This window comes from Lichenostomus cassidix, chromosome 11 (genome assembly GCF_008360975.1).
Source record: "Lichenostomus cassidix isolate B80296 chromosome 11, HeHo_3.0, whole genome shotgun sequence".
In the NCBI taxonomy this organism is placed as follows: Eukaryota; Metazoa; Chordata; class Aves; order Passeriformes; family Meliphagidae; genus Lichenostomus; species Lichenostomus cassidix.
The window spans coordinates 16,048,188-16,059,441 of NC_139492.1; the positions used below are offsets into that span (position 1 = coordinate 16,048,188).

An 11,254-nucleotide genomic window follows, 5' to 3' on the forward strand; every position below is an offset into this window, starting at 1 on the left:
ATTAGCAGGAACACATCAAGGAAGCAGAACAGGAGGTTTCTGGGTATTTACCAGCAATGCAGTCTGGGACTCAGGCTTGTCACCTGGGCTGATAACTGTTTGCTTGGCCCACCAGACAAGCTGTGCAATATACTGGAAATAATTACACAAACGTGTTGGTGCACTTTGGATTTAATAGGAGCAATTAGGATTGGTCACCAGCTAAGCAGCTCTTGCCTGACAGACACAAGACTCTGTGCTTTGATGCTGAGGGACAGCTCAGGTGAAATGTGCTTGTGCCCAGCAGCTGCTGGGCTTTGTGCTCTTGTACAGCCCCACTGAGGAAACAAAAGTTCCTGGCCTTGGTGCTTTGCTGGTGGTCAACCTGTGTTGCGGTGGCCCTGGTGCAGTTGAGCGCCTCGGGTTCAGGGTGCCATGGCAAAGCCCCTGAGGAGTCATGGACAATTGGCCCTGCTTCTCTCCCCTCCCCTATCCCATATAAGGTTTTGTTCTTTAAGTTTCTCCTTTGTTCTCCAGTTGAGTTGTTAGCCATTGGTTCTTTTGGATTTTGTACCCTCCCCCTCTGTGCCCCCATTAGACCAACCCTGTGTCAGTTATCCGTTCTCTGTACCCCATTGGTTGTCTCAAGTTTCCCCTCCCCTTTTCCGGTACCTTAGAAGCTGCTGCACAGCACAGAGCAGCGCCATTCTGAGCACTCCTACCTACCTTCCTGACCTCCCTGCCCGACCCTCAATAAACCCTTCTTCGACCCAGCTCAGAATTGCCTACGTTTCTTGCTTTCGCCATCTGATCTCCGACCTCCGCAGCTCCTGCAGGAGTGCAGCTTTTACCATCCTTCCAGCCACCGCCCTGAAGGGTGAGCTGCCGCTGCCTGGAGAAGGCCTCGCAGTCCGGTCACCCCGATTCCGAACTGAGTGTCGGGGGTTGAGTACATTTACAATTTCTCCCCATTCCTGTTACTAAGCATTCCTGTTACTATTATTGTTATTGCTTGTTTATAGATACTAGTAAAGAACTGATATTCCTTTTTTCCCATACCTTTGCCTGAAAGCCCTTGATTTACAAAATTAAATAATTCGGATGGAGGGAAAAAAAAATCACATTCTCTGTCCTAAGGGAGGGTTCAACTTCTCTTGGCAGACACCTGTCTTTCAAACCAAGACACTGAGTCATCGGGTCCCAGAGACCCTACAAACCTGTCACCTTAAAAATATGTTCTGGGGAGTTTGATGATGAATGCATCACATGTAAAAATAATTAGAACAGCTGGCAAGCTGAACTTCATTCATGTCACTAGTGACAGCTGATGAACTTGCTTGAGGTTCTGCTCATTAAGGACCTATTGCTGCAATTAGGGGCCTGACCTGTTCGCATTACCACTAGTGAGAGCATCACTACTGGCTCATAGAGAAGCCTTGGGCCAGCAGTGATTACGTGCTGGACCTCAGTATTTGGAGAGAGGGGAGGAAAGACAAGGCCCCACCAGTCCTAGAGCTGGATTACTCTGCGTGCTCCAGCATTTGCCCCTGGGGTGGTGCCAGGACTGCTGCAGGTGTCTGCTGGGGCTTGGGGAGATCAGTGCCTAGTGTGGGCACAGGATTTTTTTCTTATTCTTTTGCTGGAAATTTTGCCAGAACAGAGAAGGTGCCAGTTAAGGGAATTTCTGGCCACACTTCAGAGCTATCTTCCATCCCCTTCCCTCTCCTGCTCCACATCTACGTACTCCTACCCTCAGATGAAAAGATGGGAATAACACTCCTGGGAGTCACTTCAGGGGGTGCCTGAGAAAGAAGGTATCTTCCTATTTTCAAATTACCAGAAGAAGAGGATCCAGCCAAGTTCAGGACTCAAGTGTCAGGACTGAAAAACTGAGTTCAAATCAGCCCCTGCATCTCCTACATCCCACCCCGGGCTGTACCCACCAGACTCCTCTGTTACTGCTGTAGCAGTCATCCCTCACATAGACCCCAAGGACACAAGATCTACAGTTAAACTTAACTCCTCTAAATTTCAGCCAACATCACTAAGGTGTTCGCTGAGCCCATAGATAAGAAGAGTTGTGAAGGAGACATCCCTGACACTGTAATAACCAAATGAAAACCACTGCCAAGAGATGGAGCTGGCAGGCTAAATTTTGGCCTTTTATCTGTAAATTGTGAGCTGTTCCTTAAGACAATTCTCATCCTGTTAGATCTACCCTTTCAATGAATCACTACTGTACCCGACAGGCAGAAAAGATAATATATGGAGGGGGTTTTAATAGCTTGTTTTCTTCTGCTTTTTAACTAGGTCCATTTGTATGTTTTTTTTCTTGTATGGCATCTAAAGACAGGTCCAGATCTCCCAAGGGCACCTTGCAATCCCCAGACACTGGTCTTGCTTTAAGCAGTGTGTTTGCTCAGATGATTTCCAGAAGTCCCTTCCAGCAAGTTTTTTATCTTCTAAATCAGCCCAATTGCTTTTCTCATATTCACTAAATGCCTTGTATTTCCTATACATATGTGCATATACCTATGGGCATATGGTATATTGACAGACATTAGAGGAGCTCGACCTTAATGAAAGTTCCCAGTGAAGAATTCCTGATATTTTGGCAAACATTTAACACAAAACAAATGAAGAAAAAAAAAAACAAACCCAGAAACACAGGAACTTCAGAGTATTTGAAAAGGGGGGCAGACCTTATTCAGAGATTTAAATAATCTGTTTGAAATTTTAAACTGGCTTTCAAAGGTTCATTGTGGAACAGAAGAAGTGACTGATGCCTTCAGCTGACAAAAGATATCAGATCAGCTTTAAGTAACAGGAGCTGCACAGGCTGTCTGCAACACAGCTCATGCTGGGCGTCTGCTGAGGGGACCACCTGAACGCCATGTGCCTGTGTCTTCCCAGAGAATGAGGCTGTTGGGCTGACAGGGGGAGGTAACCATTTCAGAAGCTGCTTGTGCTCAGCAGGGTGCAAACCAGCTACTAACACATTCCAGCACTCTTCAGGAAATCTGGGATAAGAGAAAGCTCAAAGGTTGCATCCTGCTAAGAACACTGGAAATGAGAGCAGATGCCACCCATCCTGCTCACTTCCAGCCAGGGCTGCAGGGCAGCACCTCTGATGCTCTGCTTCCTTTTGTTACTCTTTCCCAACTCTGTTATCAGCCAAAGGTGTTTAGCACAAGGACAGATGAACTGCCTCACCTGTCGGTGCTCATATGGTAACGAGCTTCCCCATTACCAATGTTGCGAACCAGCAGAGTCTTCCGGATGCTGCACTTGGCTGGACATTGCGAGAAGTCCAGCAGATCAGGCAAGTCCAGGACACCTCGAGTAACAACGCCATACAGTGGTACAACTACCCTTTCCACTCCCGCAAGGCAAAGAAGCTCGTGGACATAATCCTGTGGGAAAAGAAACTGGATCAATACATGGCGCTTAGAGCCATCCCCATGGCAGAAGAAAAACCATTTCCTATAGCCCTTCAAGGGCATCAATTTACCTCTTCCATCCCCAAAATGAACACTAATTACTCCTAATAAGTCACATTTTAAAAGCACTAGTGCACTTTGCAAAACCTATCTCAGTGGCATTAAGCTCTTGTGTCACTTGAGTAGCACAGAGAACTGTCCTAGGCCACCAGAATTTTTACTCTAAATTTTAATGATATTAAGTAATTCCTAAATCCCTTCTAAGGAACATGGAGCTAGGGAACACAGGACCTTTCTCTTTAAGTTTCTACATTCCCACTGTTTATGAATAGGACAAAGCGTTAAACTGACTCTAAGCAGCAAAAAGAAGATGAGAAAACAGCTGCACCCAAAGAGATCCTGCACCTCTGGCCTGGTATACAAACATCACTTGGCTCAGAGCCCCCCTCTAACTTTGCCTCTCCAGCCAAGTCAAGAGTAGAATAGTGCTAAGAGGTAGCAGGATGCTGTTGGAAAGAGCCTCTCTTTGTTTCCCTGCAAGGCTTCCTCCCTTCCATGCCATGTCCTAAATCCTTCTGTATGAACAAGCCTCCAGATCACAGCACTGACCCTTCACATCACAGCACTGAGATCACACTTGCCAGGGCCTCAGCACTGGTGTTCAAGCCTCCAAGCAAAAGCACATTTGGCACAGAACAGATGCCACTTGACAGAGCAACCACAGTGACAGGCATGAAGACACAGCCACAGCAGAGTCACTGCCACAGGCTCTGGGGTCACAGCTCTGCTGGCAGGTTGTACCTGCTCTACACAAGCTCTTTAAGGCAGGTATCCAAGTCAACTGCAGTTCACCAAATGCCTGCTTGACTAAGGACACCTAGAGCTCAGTGTGCCTGTGCCAGGCTGGCTCCCTGCCACAGGCACAGCACATCCTCTGCCCTGGCCTTGCAGCTGTATCGTGGTCAGTTGTCCTCAGGGACAGCACAGCTGTAATGCTGGAGAACAGAGGGTATGAAAAAGCACCGTCTTTGCTGCTGTCAAGGGTGAGGCAGGGAAGCCACTGCCAGTTGGGGAGGAGGAAGGCTCTCTGACCTCTCTGTTCCTCCAGTATTTTCCATAATAATTAAACCCCTTTCACTGAGCCTAGAGACAGCTAAACTCTATCAACACCCCTCTGTCATTTTCCTACTGTTCTCTGTGCATCTTCCCTTGGGAATGCTCAGGAATGTGCAGGGAGGGGAAGCAGAGCCAGTCAGGCCTGGGTGCAGTGCCTAACAGCACATGCCAAGGTGTGACTATCTGCAGGCTGTCTGCCCACGGCCTGGAACAAGCTCACAGCATGGGATGGGCCGTAGAGTGCAAGGGAAACACTGGCTTTGGAGACACTGCTTCTCCAGTCTCACCTTGATCCCGTCAGGAGTGAAGCGGATGCGCACGGTGCCAGACTCGCCTGGTGCCACCTCCACGTACCCATCACTGGGGCTCACCAGCTGGAAATAGGGTGAGCTCTCCATGCAGACCTTCATCGTTTGAGGAACCTTCAGGAAAGACATGAAATGATGATTTTGCCATTTGTGGAAACAGGACAAGAGGAGACCTGGCCGTGCCCTGGTGATGTCCTTTCTTGACCCCTTTTCCAAAGCACTTTCAGCTGTGGAGGTACAGGCACAAAATTCTCAAGGGTGAACTTGAATCCCTTCTGTCTGAGTCCAGCAGCTTGGCCAGGGGCAGTAGGGCAATGCTTGATGGGAAGGAAGGGCCGAGCAGGTTAGCACCAGCAGGATGGAGACAGAGCACCTCAACCAAGTCATGTGTTGTATTCAACAAGGCTGAAAAACCTGCTGGCTTCTGCCTGCACACAGCCATGCAGCGTGTTCCACAGAGGTGGAATGTGCCACCTGAAGGCAAAATAGCACATTATCCTGGGGGAAGGAAGAAATTCCCTTCTAGCACACTGCGTTTGGGTGGGGCAGTTGTGGGGATACAGTCATGCAAGCAGACCAGCAAGAGAGGAGACCAAACACTGTGGCCTTACTGGGAGTAAAAGCAAACCTGAAAAGCAAAAGAAGGAACACAGCAAGACAATCCCTGAAACAAGGAGATGGCAAAGAAAATTTAAATGGGCTGTAAAGCAGGGAGGAATAATCACCAAAAAATGAGAGCAATCAGCTTGCCAAAAGTGACAGAAACACAGACAGGCTGTACCTATTGACTATGGGCTTCAAAGGCGTTTTCTGTCTGAAGAAACGTGACCAGCACTGACTCGCAGTGTGGCTCCATTATTAAAAGGCATTCTTGGCTCTCCAGGGGCTCTTGCTGCCTGTGCAGGCAAGTTGGGCTGCTGAGCATTCCTGGCTGCAGCCAGCAGGACCTGAGGCACCCTGCAGCCATGGTCTGTGCTCCTGGGATACACACGCACAGATACAGCAAACATGCATTTTCTAGCACACAGATATCAACCACTGAGCACCAAAATGTGTCTCAAAAAGTATAAACCAGACAAGTTTGACTCTCTCTTGTCTTTTCCCATCAGCCCACTCTTGGCACAAGCCCCATTTGAGAAAATGTTTCCCTGACATTCAAATGGTCTCAGTTTTCATCTTTACAGTGAAACACAACTGCTGACATTTTCCAACTTTCTCCTTCTCACCTCTGTTGGGAAACCACAAAACAATCACAACTTGTTCAAGTGAAGGTGAAAACCTCCAGAAGCACATGGCATTGGATGTGCTGTGGTTCCCCAAAGGGAAAGTACAGCACCACATGACTTTTGGAAAACCTGAGCAGAACAGAATTAAGCTTAGCAGGAGCCTGAAGTGGCACCTAAAGGTCTCCCACTGCTTCTGCTAAATCAGTCTGATTCCAGGGCTATTTCAGAACACATTTCCTGCAGTGCCACTGCTATTAATTAAAAGCGATTCCAGCATAAAGTGGAGAAGATGCAGCCGCTGAGCACTGACTGTGAGCTGCACAAAGGCAGCTGAACAGGCAGAGAGGGGCAGACATTTCTGCAAGGAATCAAGATTAACCAAGGAGACATATGATGTGGTATAGTCTCGAGGTAAAGCATGAGAGCAGGTAAGAACCGTATAGACCTCAACATTTCCATCAATCCAGGACTTTCAAGAGAAGGAGGCTCCTTAAGGAAAAATACTATACATTCATGGCCAAAATCAGGGGAGAATTCCCAGGAAGATTTCCACCATCTTGAAGAAAAAAAGGGCTAAGATATTTTCTTCAACATGGGAATTACACCACTCTCCTCTTCCAGCACAGTGTTAAAACTCGGTGTCCCAGCACTTACCTCATCCTTATTAATGAGAGACAGTTCCTTTTCATAGCTCTCATTAGCGACAAAGTGCTGAAATGACAGCTCTCGTGGGGAAATCTCAAACAAGTTTGGTTTCGAGGCAATTCGCAAGGGCTGGAGAGGAAACAGAGAGAAGGGAGAGGTTCAGCTGCTGGGAGGAAGGTTCATGAAGAAGAATCCTACACACAGACTCTGGGTGAGAACATCTGCCCAGGCCACAATGGGGAAAGAGTGGCTCACCCACCTCTGCTCTGAGCTGATCAAGAGCTGCTGGGCCACACTGAGCAGGTTCCAGCTAAACAGCTCTTTTGGCAAGTATTTCTCCAGGTTTCCTTCTCCAAGATGCCAGGCAGTGCTAACCTCCAGCATAGCCCTGTGCTCATGTGGTCACTGAGCTCTGGGGCACTGACTGAGCACTCATGAAGAAAGGAAAACCCACAAATTTACATCAGACTCCATGGGAAACAATTCTGGGATGTCCTTTACTCTGAGACAAGGAAACGGAGACCCACACAACTGCAAATATCTTTTTTGAGTTACAACATTGGCACCAACAAACCAGAACAATACCAGAGGTGGGAAAGGCAAAAGCAAAGAACCACAGCAGTTAGGAAAAAGCAAATGAGGTGAACGCTAAATGAGGGTAAGGTTCAGTTCTTTTCTCAGCAACTTGGGCAAGACTGGAGTTGGCATCTCCTTTGTCCATGAGCTTTAAACAGGTGCTTTCTTGTGATCTATTCTTCCTGTCTGACTTAATACCATTGCAGAGGCTTGTCTGGAATGACACGACAGCAGCAAATGCTTCCAGAGCACAGACACTGCTTGGAGAAAACTCTTCCCTCCCAGCTTTGTCTGCCTTCTCCAGCCACACTGCTCTCACTCCAAAGACACAGGCAGCTCTCCTGTTGCCTTCACAGGAGACACAGTCTGCTGAAGGCAGTGGCTGCAGCACACTGCCAGTTAGTTGTGCCCTTCTTGGAGGTGTTCCTAACCCCCTTCTGCAGAGCAATCCTTAACCACTTTGTTCTCTGTCACTAGCTGGCAATTTTCTGCTCAACAGCACACCTGGGTCATCTACCTGTTTGGACTGGGCTTTATACTGAGCCAGTGCTGCAAGAAAAGCAGCTTTAAACACACCTCTAAGTGGGCACTGATCCAGGTAAAGCACATCCACTCCCCTCTGCCCAGGGTGAATCCCCTTTACATCTGCAAAACCCTGTCAGGATCCCAGCATGTTGCTCCAAACCAAAGCATTAATGCCATTGGTTTTGGTTTTAAATCAGAAGTAATTACAGCAGGTCCTCAGCCTTCAAATGCCAATGCTGCCAGTGTGGAGGGAATCCTGTGACCCTAAGCATTTTACGGCGACCACACCAAAGCAAGAGGTGGCAACTTCCACAGGAGAATGGAAAGTGCAAGTTTCAGGCCCAGGAGTCCCCAGCCATCCTCCAGCATTGTGCTTTAGCAACGACACAAACACTGCAGCAAAAGCCATCAGGTTGAGCAGAGGTTATTTGTGTTGGCTAAGTGCAGATCAGCACTCCAACACCACCACTAGCAGCAGTTTGCAATGACAACGGCACCTGGATATTGAGGTTTTCTACTGGAGGCAAGCCTGTCACCAGCACAAACCCTCTTCAAACCTCACATTAAACAGCAAGGAAAAGAGCAGGAAAAGGCTACCTTTTTCTCAGTCTCAGTCTTGTCTTTAGGTGGGCCAATCCTGGGCAAAGCTGTCTTCCCAGGTCTGGCCTCCTTACTCTTGACGTCATGAGTCTTCTCCTTCAGGAACATGGAGAGCAGCAGATGAAAGTCAAAAAATAAAAACAAACAAAACCCCAGCAAAAGCCTCAGAGATGCCCTTGTTCAGAAAGGCTTTTCTTGAACAAGTGGCACTGGTGAATGATTTCTGATCACAGCCACAAGGACAGTCCTGGAAGCTTTAGAAGTTACCTGCTGCAATATTTATCATCAGTAAATTTATAACACAGAGCGGAATACACATAGTCCAACCACATGGCTCTGTGCCATTGGCTTCTCCATGATTTGATGTGAGACAGTAGCTCACCCACCTCTGCTCTGAGCTGATCAAGAGCTGCTGAGCCACACTGAGCAGGCTCCAGCTAAACAGCTCTTTTGGCATGTGTTTTTGGCTTACTGCAGATCAGCACTCCAACCCCACCAGTGCAAACAAGCAGTTTGCAATGACAACGGCACCTGGATATTGAGGTTTTCTACTGGAGGCAAGCCTGTCACCAGCACAAACCCTCTTCAAACCTCACATTAAACAGCAAGGAAAAGAGCAGGAAAAGGCTACCTTTTTCTCAGTCTCAGTCTTGTCTTTAGGTGGGCCAATCCTGGGCAAAGCTGTCTTCCCAGGTCTGGCCTCCTTACTCTTGACGTCATGAGTCTTCTCCTTCAGGAACATGGAGAGCAGCAGATGAAAGTCAAAAAATAAAAACAAACAAAACCCCAGCAAAAGCCTCAGAGATGCCCTTGTTCAGAAAGGCTTTTCTTGAACAAGTGGCACTGGTGAATGATTTCTGATCACAGCCACAAGGACAGTCCTGGAAGCTTTAGAAGTTACCTGCTGCAATATTTATCATCAGTAAATTTATAACACAGAGCGGAATACACATACTCCAACCACATGGCTCTGTGCCATTGGCTTCTCCATGATTCTATGTGAGACAGTAGCTCACCCACCTCTGCTCTGAGCTGATCAAGAGCTGCTGGGCCACACTGAGCAGGCTCAAGCTAAACAGCTCTTTTGGCAAGTATTTCTCCAGGTTTCCTTCTCCAAGATGCCAGGCAGTGCTAACCTCCAGCATAGCCCTGTGCTCATGTGGTCACTGAGCTCTGGGGCACTGACTGAGCACTCATGGAGAAAAGAAAACCCACAAATTTACATCAGACTCCATGGGAAACAATTCTGGGATGTCCTTTACTCTGAGACAGGGAAACAGAGAGCCACACAACTGCAAATATCTTTTTTGAGTTACATCATTGGCACCAACAAACCAGAACAATACCAGAGGTGGGAAAGGCAAAAGCAAAGAACCACAGCAGTTAGGAAAAAGCAAATGAGGTGAACGCTAAATGAGGTTAAGGTTCAGTTCTTTTCTCAGCAACTTGGGCAAGACTGGAGTTGGCATCTCCTTTGTCCATGAGCTTTAAACAGGTGCTTTCTTGTGATCTATTCTTCCTGTCTGACTTAATACCATTGCAGAGGCTTGTCTGGAATGACACGACAGCAGCAAATGCTTCCAGAGCACAGACACTGCTTGGAGAAAACTCTTCCCTCCCAGCTTTGTCTGCCTTCTCCAGCCACACTGCTCTCACTCCAAAGACACAGGCAGCTCTCCTGTTGCCTTCACAGGAGACACAGTCTGCTGAAGGCAGTGGCTGCAGCACACTGCCAGTTAGTTGTGCCCTTCTTGGAGGTGTTCCTAACCCCCTTCTGCAGAGCAATCCTTAACCACTTTGTTCTCTGTCACTTGCTGGCAATTTTCTGCTCAACAGCACACCTGGGTCATCTACCTGTTTGGACTGGGCTTTATACTAAGACAGTGCTGCAAGAAAAGCAGCTTTAAACACACCTCTAAGTGGGCACTGATCCAGGTAAAGCACATCCACTCCCCTCTGCCCAGGGTGAATCCCCTTTACATCTGCAAAACCCTGTCAGGATCCCAAAACGTTGCTCCAAACCAAAGCATTAATGCCATTGGTTTTGGTTTTAAATCAGAAGTAATTACAGCAGGTCCTCAGCCTTCAAATGCCAATGCTGCCAGTGTGGAGGGAATCCTGTGACCCTAAGCATTTCATGGCGACCACACCAAAGCAAGAGGTGGCAACTTCCACAGGAGAATGGAAAGTGCAAGTTTCAGGCCCAGGAGTCCCCAGCCATCCTCCAGCATTGTGCTTTAGCAACGACACAAACACTGCAGCAAAAGCCATCAGGTTGAGCAGAGGTTATTTGTGTTGGCTAAGTGCAGATCAGCACTCCAACACCACCACTAGCAGCAGTTTGCAATGACAACAGGACAAGGACACTGAGGCATTTTGCTGCAGGCAAGCCTGACACCACCACAAACCCTCTTTAGACCTCACATTAAACAGCAAGGAAAAGAGCAGGAAAAGGCTACCTTTTTCTCAGTCTCAGTCTTGTCTTTAGGTGGGCCAATCCTGGGCAAAGTTGTCTTCCCAGGTCTGGCCTCCTTACTCTTGACGTTATGAGTCTTCTCCTTCAGGAACATGGAGAGCAGCAGATGAAAGACAAAACATAAAAACAAACAAAACCCCAGCAAGAGCCTCAGAGATGCCCTTGTTCAGAAAGGCTTTTCTTGAACAAGTGGCACTGGTGAATGATTTCTGATCACAGCCACAAGGACAGTCCTGGAAGCTTTAGAAGTTACCTGCTGCAATATTTATCATCAGTAAATTTATAACACAGAGCGGAATACACATACTCCAACTACATGGCTCTGTGCCATTGGCTTCTCCATGATTTGATGTGAGACAGTCG

At 47.7% G+C, this 11,254-nt stretch overlaps 1 protein-coding gene across 1 annotated transcript in view; it reads right to left on the reverse strand.

Moving 5' to 3' along the window:
* The window catches only part of LOC146432386 (hydrocephalus-inducing protein homolog), a 74,645-nt gene extending 63,645 nt beyond the window's left edge, over window positions 1-11,000 (reverse strand). The window contains exons 1-4 of the mRNA XM_085072146.1: window positions 10,875-11,000; window positions 6,724-6,843; window positions 4,823-4,957; window positions 3,193-3,392 (exon numbers count right to left, since the gene is read on the reverse strand). Of these exons, the coding sequence (XP_084928272.1) occupies window positions 3,193-3,392; window positions 4,823-4,957; window positions 6,724-6,843; window positions 10,875-10,985 (566 nt within the window). The 5' untranslated portion in view covers window positions 10,986-11,000. The remainder of the gene's footprint in view (window positions 1-3,192; window positions 3,393-4,822; window positions 4,958-6,723; window positions 6,844-10,874) is intronic.
* Between the last annotated feature and the right edge of the window lie 254 nt (window positions 11,001-11,254).